A 15752-nucleotide genomic window follows, 5' to 3' on the forward strand; every position below is an offset into this window, starting at 1 on the left:
GGGAAGTTTTTTCCTGCAAACTTTCGAAATGCGCCTCGTTATTTCCGCCATCGGTTTTGTGCGCCGAATTGATTGCCGACTCCAGTCGACCTTTTGCCACCGCTGCAATTTCGCGTTCCACGTGAAATACAGAAAATCGTTCACCTCGTGAGGATGGACTGAGATCGCTTAAACGAGAGAAGACTTTTTGCTGATTTACGAAGCCGTTTCCGGCTCGAAGGTTTCGCCAAGAAAATTTCTTCCCGCCAGTCGACTGAGGACTTTTCCACGCGAAAGCCGACTAACTGCGGTGGAGCGGAGTCGGGTGTGATCGCCGTCTCTTTCATCCCACACTCCACAAGAAAAAGAAAGAAAGAAAGAAAAAAAGCGGAACATCGAAGGCGACCTTTCACAAGGTTCAGAATTCTTTCTCGTGTCATTTTTATTTCCTTCGCGTTTCCAAACCTCCGCTTCTTCCCGGCGATCCACGTTAAAGGGGTCACGAAACACGAAAGGAGATTTTAATATTAACGAAATCATCAACTTCCAGATTTCATAAAAAAGCAACACCATCGCTGTTATCCCCGCCCGGATGAGCGAATATCCGACAAAGGGCGTGACATCGACAGGACTGAAAATGCAGGGTTGGCGAAGCAATCGCCGAGAAAGTGACAACTTAAGAAATGACGAAGAGTCGCGGTTCGAGCTGTTTGAATTTAAACCTTCGATGAAAATATGTCGAAACTCCTTCGGATTTTTGAGATCTTCAAAAAAATAAAGAACAAGCGACAATAAGAAAGTAATTAAAACAAAAAAGAAATGCCTCGCACCCCCCTGGGGTGCGCGTACCGCACTGTAGGAAGACTGTTCTAGCGTGTGTGTGTGTGTGTGTGTCTGTTCCGTTTGCCGTTGGATCGCGGCGACCTCAAGAAATCTTTTTCCCCTTCGCTCTCCTGCTGTTCAGCGAGGAGACGCAAAACATCGTTGTTGCCCCCAGCAGGAGAGCAGCATCCACTGTCTCGGCGATTTAATCCCTCCCCTCTCCCCACGCATTTCCCCCGCTCGTGAGGACCAACTGATCCACGAGATGTTCGCACGTCCCTCGAAAATGTTTTCGAAACTCCTCCACCGATGGGTTAATTGGAGACAGACGCACTGAATCCCGATGCACTCTTGGACGCACCACCGAACTGCGTGAACCATTCGAATGCTTGAGAGGTTAAACGTCGCTGCGGCGAACTGACCAGAGAGTGTCCACAAACCTTTTTGCATCTTCAGTATGTTGATGACGTCGGACACTGCTGTTTTACTGTTTGCTTCGTACGGTAGCGTACGCAGGACTTTCGTAAGGAATCCACGGTCATGATTTTCTCAGTGGAGAGGATGGGGGGGGGGGGGAATCTGACATTCTTTGAATGAGGTGATCGTATTAACATTTCCCCCCCCCCCCCCCCCCTCACTGCCTACGTCACCTTTCACCCAAAATGATTTCACAGTTTTAATCTTTCGTTTAAAAAGTTTTTTCTTTCTGTTTACAGCTGTGGGTGGTCCCGAGTCTCGTGGGGATGGTGTTCCTCATCAGGCAGTCCAGCAGCAGCTCCCAGTACCTCAGCGCCGTCATCTACGGCATCTCCCTGGTGGCGCTCTTCACCGTCTCTACCATGTTCCACTCGGTGTTCTACGTTCGCAGATTCGGGTGAGTATTTTCACCTCCTTTGCTTTCGACCCCCGAAGCTTTTATTTTCATTGCAAACGGCGGCGTTTGTGCTCGTATTCGAAAGGCGGACAAACACGAAGTGCGAGAGGGAGGTCCTCAGAAGCAGCTTGGAGGTCGCCGCGATGATTGCGGGAAGCGTTGGAATACAGCACGCGATGAGGAACCGAGTTCTTACTTTTTATTTCGAGATGAAGCCACGCTATGGACGACCTTTGCGTGACCTCTAATTGGCACTCACCTGTCAGCCAGCTGCGTTCTGAGTGACGCGTTCAGTTTCGTTTACGCGTGTCCCAGCGGGATTCCACCTGGGATCAGCTGAGTGAAGGAAGATGTCAGGGGCCCTGGAAACGCATATTCTTCTCTTTCCAACACACACACACACACACACACACACACACACACACACACACACACACACACAGAGAGAGAGATTTTCCCCTTCCAGTAAAATTCTTGAGAAAGCGGTTTAAGTGGGGATGCTCTTTACGGATACGCAACTGAATTTGACGAAATTGGGCGCACTGGGAAAGAGTGAAGAATGCACCATGGCCATGCTGGAAAGAAAAAACAACGAAGAGGCATTTCGAAGAAAAGACGGGGAACTGCGGATTTAGCGAAAACAGCGGAAGTGCGTTGAGAGAACGCGAAATGTGAGATCAAGACGGATTTTTTATTTTTATTATTTTTTTTCAACGAAGTGCTCGAATGTCTGAAGAGGACTCTCGATCACTTTGGGAGCGGAATTCATCGTGTAGACCCGATGGCTGCATACGCAGTTAATTCACTTCAACGAACGTGCATTTCTGTAAAAAAGTTTAAAAAATGTCGACGCAATCAGCGTCAACTGGAAAAATGTTTGAGCGAGAGGGAAAAGAAAAGTTCAAAACCGCAGAAAGGAATTCCAAAAGGCGATTCGAGAAAAAGAAAAGAAACGGAAGATTGCGAAAACGCGGACTTCTTTGCTTGCCCTTGGATCGGGGATTGAACAGGGAATGCGGTTTCTTGGTGTCTTTGATTTGTTTAACTGCTTTGTTTTGGTTTTGTTCCTAATTAATGCTGTGCAACTTTCTCTGTACAAATTCTCCTTTTTTTTATTTATATTATAATAATATGAAAGTTCATATGTGCACATAACGATGACATAACTTTTTGCATATCGCACCCTGGACGAGCTGCTGCTTTTACGTTACACACGTGATTGGTCACCATTTTGTACTACAAAATGAAGCTTACAATAGATTATGTTTCCAATGTGGGACAAATTGTACTGAACACCCACCTTGTGTGAAGTAAAGCGGAATCGAGGCTTTCTCGGATGACGCCGGCTTAATTTTCGCTCCGAACGAGTTGAAGAAATGCCAACCATCGGAATCGCTCGTCTTCTAAAAGTTGGTTTGACGCGAGCAAACTTTTTAATTTGAAGCCTCTCCCCTCCCCCCCATCCAAATATTTCTGCTCGGAATAGAAAACTATAAATAGAGAACCCAATTAGTATCTCCAAAGTGTTTTACGTAATTTCAGTTCGTACGTCATAAAGAGAGCGCTGCTTACGTCACTGTTGGAATGCACATTGCAGGACGGAGGCCTAACTTTAACGTATCGCACCACACTAAACCCCTTACAATAAAGCAATTCAGATGCGAACTAGAAAAAATAAACGAAATATTGCGATGCGCAAAGTAGCAGAACATTTTCCGTGTTTGACACTCGGAGGCTTCTGTTGTTGATGGGGAAGATCGGACGAGATGCTTTCTTATTAACAGACAAGCAAAACACGTTGCTTTCTTCTCGTCTACTTACAAGAAATCTTGTAAACAGATAAGGGGACATTAATCATGCGCGCTCCACTTCGCCATAAATACGTTAAGCGCACTGATTTGGCAAAAAAATATTCGTTTGTCGGGAAGGACCCACCGAAACAAGCGCGACAGCAAACAGTAACATTTCTACCGAATAATAATAATAATAATAATAATAATTAGTGTTTCTGTTATGACATTAATCCTCTGCCAGATAATTTTTCTGCCCAAATCAGCAAAATCTTCGAAAAATTTTTTCCGAACATTGAAATTTATTGAGGTCGGGAAGTAGTCAAGCATCCTCTCGTACGCATAAAGCGCGAAACAGCGACACTCATCGGCTCTCTTCATTTGGATTCCGATGCTTTTTGTCAAGATTTGAGATGGCTCTTGTTCGCCTGCATGTGCGCAAGGATGCTGACCTCTCCTTCCACTGCGGTTGATCGCTTTATAATCTGCATCGTGAACTCCGTTTAAATTTCTCCGACACTCCCTGGCAGAACGTTCATATTTCTGTCGTGTTTTGAACATTTCTGTTTTATTCATTTCGTTATTTTTTTTTAACTACAACACAAAACTTGGGGAAAAAACGACCGATGATGGATTGTAACGTTTACGGAAATAAATGCGCGCTCCTAGGAGGGAAGGCCGATTATTTTTGGCAGTCCTGTGGGAGGTCAGAGAGTAAACCGAGATTCGCATCCACACCGCATTAGAAATTTCACGAGTGCGATCCCCCCCTGTTTTCATCTTGAGACCGTCTGGCTCGTTTTCTTTTTACGCATTTCCTCGAGATTTCTGCTCTGCGATGACTCGAGACGGCAGCTGCGTCGGAAGTCTATTTTTATCCGCATTTCGGTAGCGAGGAATCCAAACGAAGTCTTCTCAGCGGAGCGTTGGACGAAGAAACTTCAGATGCGAGATTTCTCTTCTCCCCTGGAAGGGCGCCTTATAGTCCAGGTTATGACCCCGGCGTCGTGGTCACTCTGATACAGCCCGAATCTGCTTTAATCCCGCTCATCGATTCCCTCCGCAATTCAGCGAGGCACCGACAGATGCTTCGCCGTGTGGCGAATATTCGCCACTCCCACGCGCTCGAAGAATTGCATTTCGACTTCATTTCGATTGTGCGCCACGTGGCGTGCGATTTTTGCGTTTCTTGAGTCAACCCCCCCCCTCCTCCGCGCACCCTCTTCCTTGAGAGCATCTCTCGGGTCCTTTCGCAGCATCACTGTAAGCAGCCACAGAAACGAGAAACTTTTTTGCGCAAGTTCGTCTTCAGATCATTTCGCAGTCTCCGCCGCACGAGACGATTTTTCAAGCAAATAAATAAAAACGAATTAATTCAATTAAAAACGATAAAAAAACACCCCGATGCCTCAGAGTAAAAGTGACTGGTGTCGATCGTCGTCCCGTCGTTGCTTTCGCGTCACCTTACGAAGTAAAACTTGCGTTTTCCGTGGTAACTTCGCTGTTGTATTCCCGAAGAGGGTGGGCGATGTTGAAATTCGAAATGTTCGCAGTTTGAAGAACGGATCGTCGTGTAAGCTGTGGATGGCGTAATGGGATCGGAGAAAAGGCCACCGACGGAAGGCGACCGTCACTCCTGCAGTCAGGGCCGCGCCGTGCGGTTGTGCAGATTGTGTCCCGCACAAGGGCGTCTGAAGATGAGGGGCGCCATTTCACCACGGGAAATAATAAAAAAATTCTATATAAATTTTCTATTCTTGAATTATATCGTACTATATAAATATCGCAATTACAAATTCTAGTTAATGCAATAAAAATGAAATTTAAAATCAGTCAAATTATTATGAATTCTTAATAATCTAACTATTTTTAACTTGATATGTCGCCGGTTTTTTATAATTTGTTTGAAGTGAAACGTTATCAAGATTACCACGGATTTCATTTCACAGAGTAAGCATCGACTCAGCGAAAATATTCTCGATTGTTTATTATATTTTTAGTGGAAATGGTTAGTTTAAGTCAGGCCGTGAGTTCGTTCTTACGTTTTGCCCAGTACCGTCGACAGGATGTAGCATAGAGGCAGCCTGCCGCCCGGCGCTGCTTAATAAGGGCGCTCGTTCAGCCGTATTACGGCAACAAGATATTTTACAAAAATACAGCGTTTAGTTTACCAAATAAAAAAGGCGCCATTTCCCATTGACAGTTAAATATGTGTTTATTATATTTTATTAATAAAAAATTATAGCCATACATACTAAAACTAAACATTTTAGAACCCACTTATTAGATACTGAAGGAACCCGCTTATTAAATATTGTTTACTGCAGGGAGCGATAACTCGCTCCCTGCAGTAAACAATACGCCATCCCCAACAGCCATTATACTGCAGAAACACGAAAACCAATTCGTTTTATCAGGTCACTGGATAAGGTTCACAGACCTCATTTGCAGACTGTGTAATATATTTCTCCACAAACAGTGCAATTACAGACAACTGGGAATATAAACACTAACTAATGAATCGCATCTTCCCTCCAACAGAAACTGCTATATACACTCAAGCTAAGTTTTCTGCTTGACACTACCCCCCCCCGTCATGAACGTGTTAAAACTAATAAATATAAATACAGTGAATGCATTTCAGATATTATGGAAATCGGTTTAAGAGAATTAGCATTTCAATTCAATCGTCAGCTTGTTTTGTTTTGGTCGCGCGATCTTTTGTTAGTACCGCACCAATCATATGCGCTTCTTAATAGTGGCTTTTTCTCTATTATACTGGCCTACAATCGCGCGCATCTTTCGCTTCTCATTAGTAATTTGTCAAGGATTGTTCATTACGTATCTCAAGTCTTAAATTACTGGTAATTTTTGCTTGATATAATGGGAAAGAAGATGACTCTATTTGGGTAGATAACTTTGATGGCACACAAGGAAACCGCTCTCGAGGACAGAAGAAGTGATGCAGAATAGAAGCTTCTTGGTAAGTCATACCCATTTTCAGTTTTCTTTTCTGAAAACTTTAGTTTCCGAAAATCCCCGCATATATCTCGCAGCACGATTTTTTAGCTTTAATTTTGGGAAAAAAGTGCGAGTTATAGTCGAGTAAATACGGTAATTTGTTTAGCTTTCAAATTGTTAAGTATGGATCATTGGTTAAAGACTGGATTTATAAAACGCACAAAAGAGAGCGGATATAGAAATAAGCAATTTCACTCCTCATTGATGATCAATTATTTATATTGAGTAAAAATGTAAAGTATCTTTATAAATTTTGTTCTATTAAAAATAAATCTTTTTTTTTTTTGTTGAAATGTACATCTAAATTCAAATAAAACAGACATTTACAATGAAATATGTTTTTATTTATTATTATTTTGATAGGGGTATTTTGAAAAGGTACTTGGTAACAATGAAAATTGAAGAAGGGGTACACAGATATCTCAAGTTTCCGAAACACTGATCCATCCAAAAATATTTAGTCTGAATATTTAGTCACTTAAACATATACACATAAGTGTACATGTTTAAGTGACTTTGGACAATTTTTGATTTTGATTTTAATTGTGTACTTATTTTTGGATTTTTGATAGACAAATAAAATTTTAAAGGTAATAGCTTATAAATTATAAACATATTAATGAGCTAAAAATCCCGTATATATGTGGGATAGACTATCGGCGCGTCAGGCTGACGCGGTTCGAATTAAATTAATAAACAGGTTATTTATGAGCTATAAAACCCTTTAGATGATCTTTGTTTACACATTCTGCAATTGGCCCTTTCTTGATACTTTTTTGGTGTATTTTTGCATCATTTCATTTTGTGCGTTACGGTGTTACTGCGCAGTTGCCTTTTGTTTTATAAAATATATTTATTGTTGTTTAGTAAATTTTTTGTGAATTTGGATTATTATTCACATAAAGTAAGTACAGTACATCTATTATATATTAAAGATACCAAGCAATTTTAAAAACTAGGTTTTAATCCTTTTTCCCCAAGTAAGCAAACAGACAAATATGTCAAGTTTGCGCCTGCACGTAGTGCAAGACTGAGGCAACTCTTGCAAGTACTTTCTACGTCTATTATATTTTTGCTAAGTTTGAAAATCAGGCAACATTTGAGTCATATACTAAAAATACACGAGACAAGTTCCGCGCACATTAAAAACTGTTCAAAATACGGCGATCTTAAAATGTCGTTGATTAAGAAACGCACTATTGATTGCGCACAACAAAGATTATACGAAACTGAGAAAAAATATTGGCAATCTGTTATAGAATGGTTAATCTACATAACACAATATTTATCAAGACAATGTATAGCTTTTAGAGGTTCTTCACAAAAACCTTTTGAAAATGATAACGGCGATTTTTTTAAAGTTAGTAGAAACTGTCGCTAAATTTGATTCGATAATGGCAGAACACTCGCATCGCATCCAAACATCCCAATAAAGGAACATTGCTCATTATTTAGGTGATAAAATACAAAATGAAATCATCCGTATAATTTCTGAAGCTATAAAATAAAAAAAATTTAGAAATGGTTAAAGAAGCGAAATATTATTCATTAATTCTTGACACTACTCCTGATATAAGCCACACAGAACAATTATCTGTTGTTATTAGATTTGCTAATCAAAATAAAGATACAAATATAGCAGAAATTCATGAACATTTTTCTGGTTTTCAATCTGTAGAAGATACCACTGGGCAAGGACTATTTCAATTTATAAAAAATTATTGAATGTTAACATTTCGGATTTACGCGGCCAAACTTATGATAGCGGTTCAAATATGCGAGACAAACATAATGGACTGCAGAAAAAAATCCTTGAAATAAATTCAAGGGCTTTTATTAATTCCGTGTGCTGCTCATTCATTAAATTTGGTAGTTAATGATGCAACTAAGATATCCTGTGAAACCGTAATTTTTTGGGGGGTAATACAGGAATTATATAATGATTTTTTAATATCTGTGAAGCGTTGGGCTACTTTAAGAAAACATTCGTGTTTTAAGTTTGAAACCACTTTCTGCTACTAGGTGGGGAAGTAAAGTAGAAGCAATAAAGCCTTAAAAATAATATCAAGGAAATTTACCAGGCTCGTTTTGATATTACGGAAGACGAAACTAAAGATATCGATTCTAGAGTTCAGACGGACAACTTAATTTCAAAGATTTATTCGTTTACATTTATTTTCTCTGTTCATGTTTGGTACGAAATCTTAAGTCTCGTAAATGTTGCGAGCAAAATAATTCAGAATCCGACATTTGATGTAGGAAAAATTACAGAAAATCTTGACTATGTTGAAACAAGTATACAACAATATACAATTAAATACTCGCCGAACAGACCAATATTTTGAAAATATTATTAGAACCTCAAAAGAAGTAGCAAACGATCTTAATATTGATCCTGTTGCTCCAGACATTCGCAAAAGATGTTTGGTTACGAAGCATCAGATGAGACAACGCATGATCCTAAACAAAATTTTAAAATAAATTTTTTCTTCGCGATTTTAGACACGACAATAACTTCAGTCACGGAAAGATTCATACTCTTAAAACAACGTAGAGAGGACTTTAAAGTTATAAGAGACATTAGCAAATTAAAAGATTGGAGCGATGAAGATTTACTGAAACATTGTAAAGGTTTGCACTTAAAACTGAGCGGCAATCAAGATTCCGACAATCGCTATATTGACGGTATGACTTTATTCGAGGAATTAAAAACTTTGCAATGTTTTATTAAAAAAAGAGTCAGCTCCTCAGCTGACTCTTTTTTATAATTTATATAATATATTTTTATAATTTATAATCATATATATAATTTAAAACATCCTCAGGATGTTTTAAATTATATATATGAAAATAAATCAACCGGCACGTTTCCGAATACTGCGATTGTGATGCGTATTTATTGAACATTACCAACATCCGTAGCATCAGGGGAAAGAAGTTTTTCAGAACTGAAACTAATAAAAAATTATTTGCGGTCAACAATGTCTGGAGAGCATTTAAAGGATTTATCAGTTATATCAATTGAAGATAATATTATGGATTCATTACACATTAAAGATATCATTAAAAATTTTGTGGCGGCCAAAGCAAGACGGATAAATATGTAAAATAAATCTACATTTATACTAATTGTTATATAGTTAAAAGCATGAATCCAAAATTTCTTTGTTGTGTAATATTTCTTTTTATATTATATTATGTTAAAGATACCAAACAATTTCATAAGCAAGGTTTCTTAATCCTTTTTCCCAAGTAAGCAAACAGACAAGTAAGTGAAGCTACTACGTGCAGGCGCAAACTTGACTTGTTTGTCTGTTTGCTTACTTGGGAAAAAGGATTAAAAAACCTTGCTTATAAAATTGCTTATCTTTAACATATATACATATATATATATATATATATGTTAAAGATACCAAGCAATTTTAAACCTGGTTTTAATCCATTTCCCAAGTAAGCAAACAGACAAACAAGTCAAGTTTGCGCCTGCAAGTGTTGCAAGACCAAGGCAACTCATGGTAAAAGTAGAATGAGCTCTGATCACTAATCTTAATATTTACCCATAATGCAAAGCACATCTCCTGGAGGAGATGTATGATGCTTTGTACTAAAAGCAAGGGGCCACTACCCAGACCGGTTTCGACCTTTATTGAGGTCTCATCAGTGGGAGCCAGGCTAGAAATAAATACCAAGATTTTAGTAATACAGAGCTTATAAGTATTTTATCAGAACAAGTTACCATAAGGTGTTTTAATCTTATTAAATAAAAATCTTGGTATTTATTTCTAGCCTGGCTCCCACTGATGAGACCTCGATAAAGGTCGAAACCGGTCAGGGTAGTGGCCCCTTGCCTTTAGTACAAAGCATCATACATCTCCTCCAGGAAATGTGCTTTGCATTATGGGTAAATATCAAGATTAGTGATCAGAGCTTATTCTACTTTTACCATGAGTTGCCTTGGTCTTGCAACACTTGCAGGCGCAAACTTGACTTGTTTGTCTGTTTGCTTACTTGGAAAATGGAGTTAAACCAGGTTTAAAATTGCTTGGTATCTTTAACATTTTTATGCCCAAGGAAAAATACTTTCTACATATATATATATATATATTTTTTTTTTTTTCAAAATTCATTTTTACTCGGTTGGAATATTATAAAAAAGGTTTAATGACTATTACCGAGAGAAAAGATGACAAGATATATTTAAAAAAGATACTACTAGTTTACTACTTTCGTTACATGAACATCCTCAGGTATCACATTCAAAGAAGTATATAAAAAAATTACAGAGACTTAAAATTGTACTAACAGAACAAGTATAAAAAACAGTAGCGTGTTTGAAAAAAATGCAAGTATGAGTTCCAAATTTTTTTCAAACACGCTACTGTTTTTTATACTTGTTCTGTTAGTACAATTTTAAGTCTCTGTAATTTTTTTATATACTTCTTTGATTGTGATACCTGAGGATGTTCATGTAACGAAACTAGTAAACTAGTAGTATCTTTTTTAAATATATCTTATCATCTTTTCTCTCGGTAATAGTCATTAAACCTTATATATATATATATATATATATATATATATATATATATATATATATATATATATATATATATATATATATATATATATATATATATATATATATATATATATATATAAAGGTTTAATGACTATTACCGAGGTTTAATGACTATTATATATATATATATATAATTGTTTTATACTTTTAACAAAGTAAAATTTTTCGCAAATATTTTTTATGGAAACTTATTTTATGGAGGCGCTGAAAAAAGTTTTGCACAAGGGCGCCTCCTACCCACTGCGCGGCACTGCCTGCAGTGTTCGCGAAATTGCGATACGATGAAACCGTTAATCGAGGAGTCGCCAAGCAGCACGACGTACGGAAGCCGTACGTCCAGTTACAAAGGCAGAGAGGAAGAGCACGGGGTTGCCACTTTTTTGCACGCGCCTCAACGCCCATCCAAGGCTTCAAAACGCTCCGTGAACGACCGCAGATTGACTTGCGTTGGCGTGGAAAGTTTCTCGAACCCTTTCCCGCCAACAAAGACCCTGAGCAGGCTGACGTAGACAAGGCGTCCCGACAAATCGAGATCGTGACTGTGGAGCTCACGAATTCGCCTCCAGTAAAGACGTTGACTGCTGAGCCGAATGAGGACGGCCGTTCTCCGGTAAAAGTCGGGAGGAGGAATGAGAGCATGCGCAGATGACACAAAGAGCCGTTAATTAATTCCCCGGCAGAATTTGAGCGCCAGTGAGGGAGAGATGCTGTCGGGAACAGAAGCCTTTTCGGAATCTACGTCGTTCAAGACTTGTCTTTCTGAGAAATACCCAAATATAATTCGATTGCGTGTTTTAATTCGGGTTCGATTCGCTTTTTTCTTCTTCTTCTGCACGCGCTTAGAATGAAACAGGAATTGGACTTTCCGATGATAGCTTACGACAGGTCAGTTGTCTTTGGAAAGAACCGAGGCGTTGGTTTTTGACTGGGGATTTTGAGGAGCTTCGTCCCCCCTCAGAATTCTTCCCGTGACTCGATCAGAAGGAAGCATGAAAGCAGTCGCTGCCCTCCTTTCCTCTGGATCATGTCTGGACGACGAAGATGTCACCAGCTTAAGTTGGACTGTCTCATTGACATCATAAGAAGTGTTTTTTTTTATTTGTTTTTGTTTTGTTTCGCTTTACATTGACGAACACCGTCAAGGAGATTTCTGAGCATTTCCTTTTTTCCCGAACTTGAACGCATTTTCTTTTCTTTTCTTTCAGGGTCCTCAAGGAAATCTTGCATCGCTGTGACCGTGCCGTCATCTACGTGTTCATCGCTGCATCGTACACCCCGTGGTAAGTGCTTCTTTTCTTTCGCTTCTTCATCTTTTCTTCTTGTCTCGCTCGAGCTTTCCGGCCTTTCATTTCGCCAACTCCAAGAACTCCCGTTGCGTTCATCGTGATGAGCATTTCGATGCGCTCCTTCGGTGACGGTCGGGATGGTCGCTGATGTGTTTTGTCTTTGCAGGTTGCTCTTGAAAGAAATGGAGCCCAACTTCTGGGGACAGAACCTTTGGTGGCTCGTGTGGTTCATGGCCTTCCTGGGCATCTCCTATCAGTACTTCTTCCACGAAAGGTAAGTCCGCACCCGAACCTACAGGGCCCGTTTTTCATTGCATGCGTCTGCAATGTCGACGTCAGAATTTGGTGGTGGCATGCAGACAATTCTAGTGACGTGTAGTTGGATGTCTCGTAAGGGACACGTAAATTGTATTAATGTAGCACGCCAGTAGAATTTATAACGCAAATAATCGTCAAAAGCTGTTGGTTCGAGGAATTCCAAGTGCTTCGAACTCATTTTGCAATAATCTACTTGGGTCAAAAGCAAACGAAGGACAAAAAACACGACTGTGGTCAAAAAGAGTCTCTAAAAATGTGTGCCAGACTTCGGATCCTTGGGTTGCGCGATGGTGGGTTTATTGTTGTACGGGATCGGGCACTGGTCCTAACAGAGCTGATGTCTGGAGTTACTGCCAAAGCAGCCGAGGCCAGTTTTCTCGGTAAATACAGCGAGGCCAGTGTACTGTTAATTGCACGTGCTACTTGTTTTAAGGGATGAAAACTCCAAGTTGCCTTGAGGGAAAAACTCTGCCACATTCGCATGAGACTTTGCAACTCACCCTCACTTGAAAATCCGGATACGAACCCGGGTCTTTCCAGCCATCGCCGATTGAGTTCAGGCGTTCTTGAGACTCTGATCTATTAGCCCGTCTGTAAATCCAAATTCGCGACATCTTAGCCCCTATACCAGGTCCCCATATTTCATTTAAGCCGTCCGCCCTTAAACCTCACTCAGGCTGTTACATTCGATTCAATGAACTGAGCATGCGTCGTAAACCGCGCTGTCTGTGCGAATAAACACCTGAGTTACCTGGAAAAATAAACCTACCATCTCTGCTTCAGAGACCTGCAAACTCATCGTTAATTGGTCGTTAACTGGCAATAAAATAGCTCCTGTGGGAATGGCATTTCCTTCTAGCGCCACCAGGGGCAGCAGCAGAAGGGCCGTTACGGGTTCGATTCCAGCCGCTGATCATAAGAACTTTTTCGTCAGTTCTAGAATTGGATGATGCAAGTTCATGAACATGCGACCAGCTTTCTGATCGCGCAAACTCCACCGCAGAATTTACCTTATTCAGACAACAACTTATTCGTTGAGATTTAGGATCACAAAATGGCGGCAACGTTTGCAGTACACTCTCTATCCTGATGCATCTCAAATCATTGATACTCGTCGGCTTGACTGTTATTGATGGCTAAGGGGGGGGTGGACGGTTGTCCGAAAAAGCGAGTTAGGGCTAAAAGAGCGTCGAACCCCCCCCCCCCTGGGAATGAAAGGCCTTCGAGAAGAGTTTAGCCTTCTCCCCTCCCCCACAAAAAAAGAAGGGAGGAAATAAGTGCAAGTACTTTTCACCATTTTATGTTGAACATCGCAAGCGATGCGAGCAGAGGAAAAAAAAAATCCAAAATGTTCTTGCACGAATGTCTTTCTCAAAGTCAAATTTAAATATTTTCATCCCCGAAGTTTGTGTTATAACAAATTCTTGGTTGCGTGTGGCGCCCTCTTTTTCATCCGCTTTTTTTCTCTCTTGCAGGTACAAAGTGCTCGAGACCACCTTCTACCTTGTGATGGGAGTGACCCCGGCGGCGGCGATGATCTACATGGTAAGTAGCACGGTGTGGGTGGGTGTGTTTATCCCCAAATTCTTCGCGTTTTCTCACTGGAGAAGCGAATCGTTTGGCTTTGATCGGATCGCGTGGGATTCACCAATTTCTTACTTTTCTCGCGGAAGGCCTTGCTTCGATGTTAACTCACAAGAGGAGAGAAAAAGCGATTCTGCGCGCGACTCTTCTTTTACTGCAGCGGGTGAGGAGAAAGTCCGCTGTCGCATTTCGATGCTGCATCCTCAGTGAGCGACAAGGGGTGCTTCGTTCTTCGGCGTTTATGCAAAATACTGCGCTCTGCTTAGGAAACTAATTTCATCCAAGCGCTGTGCGTTTACGTTTTTGCCCCCCCCTCCGTATTTCTAACACGGACGACGCATTGCTGATTTCACCCCGTGAACCCGACACAACATACGACAATTTTTTTTTATTAGCTACGAAAAACATTTCCGCATGAAACGTGTCGTGGAAGGTGATGGCAGTTTACTAATTTTTATTTCTTCATTAATTCGCCTTCAGTACTCAGGTGTGGCCTTTTCTTTTCCAGAGAGAATGTTCTGGTCTACGAGAGCTGTCTGTAGGTGGCGCTGTCTACATCCTGGGCGTGGTCTTCTTCAAGTCGGACGGGAGAATACCGTGTGCGCATGCCATCTGGCACATGTTCGTGAACGTCGGTGCCACGTGTCACTTTTATGCAATCAGCAAGTACTTGATCGGAGCCCCGACCAGTTTCCCAGCCGAAAACTGACCCTCGGCGCGGACGGTGTTCGCCGAAGGACTCATCAGCTTCACTGTTAATTTATTCGCTCGCATTTCGTTCCTTCCAAGGAGCCGTTTCGATCTCTACGGACTCGTGGAAACAGTGCGAGGGTGCCCTCTTCTTTCTATTCGTCGTTCGTGACCATCCCGAGCCCGTCGTTGATCGAATTGGGACATTCGCTGCGAATGCCAACTCCCTGCAAGAATGCCCTCAGAGTTCCTCGCCGACTTTGGGGAGGGAATACTTGAGAGCGACGTACTTTACAACGACGGGCCCCCCCTTTCACTTCTCGTGCTGTTCTTTCATCTCCCCCCCCCTCTCCCAGTGTTGTTGGTGATGTCGCTCCTGTTCGTCCAGCGTGACCCCCTCGCGAACAGAGTTCAGCTAGTCAAGTGTCGAACGTGTGTGTTCGTGAGAAGACTTTTCTGGATCGGAGGGAAGAGCGCCCGTCGGAAAGAATCATCGTCGGTCATTTCGTCAAAGGTCATCTCTGAATATTTTTCCACGTTTTCTACTGAAGCGTTTATTGCAGGCCATCGAGGTTCGACAATAAAACTCACTCTTTCCCACGTGTGCTTTTGTGTCTTCATTTCGCGCGCTCAAATGAGCAAATCGCGTGTTTTAATTCCTCGCTCGTTTCGCTCTAAGCGGGGCTGTTTTCGTTTAGCACCGAAAACACGGTATCGAGCCTGTTAATTGCTCCAGGTCTTTATGACGAAAAAAACCCTTTGCCGTTTCTGAGACGGGCTTAAGCCAGAAAACTTTGGTAAAGGCTGGATTC

The 15752-nt window shown here is 41.1% G+C and overlaps 1 protein-coding gene across 6 annotated transcripts in view; it reads left to right on the forward strand.

The window, feature by feature from the left end:
* The window catches only part of LOC150097093 (monocyte to macrophage differentiation factor 2-like), a 66995-nt gene extending 51451 nt beyond the window's left edge, over positions 1-15544 (forward strand). For 5 of the 6 annotated variants that reach the window (XM_090407209.1, XM_090407210.1, XM_090407208.1 and 2 more), the window contains exons 3-7: positions 1518-1675; positions 12268-12342; positions 12515-12622; positions 14142-14211; positions 14759-15544. In XM_090407209.1, the coding sequence (XP_090263335.1) occupies positions 1518-1675; positions 12268-12342; positions 12515-12622; positions 14142-14211; positions 14759-14959 (612 nt within the window). In that variant the 3' untranslated portion in view covers positions 14960-15544. The remainder of the gene's footprint in view (positions 1-1517; positions 1676-12267; positions 12343-12514; positions 12623-14141; positions 14212-14758) is intronic. The other variant, XM_090407212.1, reaches the window with a different exon arrangement.
* The last annotated feature ends 208 nt before the right edge of the window (positions 15545-15752 follow it).

The sequence above is a fragment of the Typopeltis vanoorti genome, chromosome 17, assembly GCF_054136105.1.
Source record: "Typopeltis vanoorti isolate ZY-2024b chromosome 17, IOZ_Tvanoo_1.0, whole genome shotgun sequence".
Lineage (NCBI taxonomy): Eukaryota > Metazoa > Arthropoda > Arachnida > Uropygi > Thelyphonidae > Typopeltis > Typopeltis vanoorti.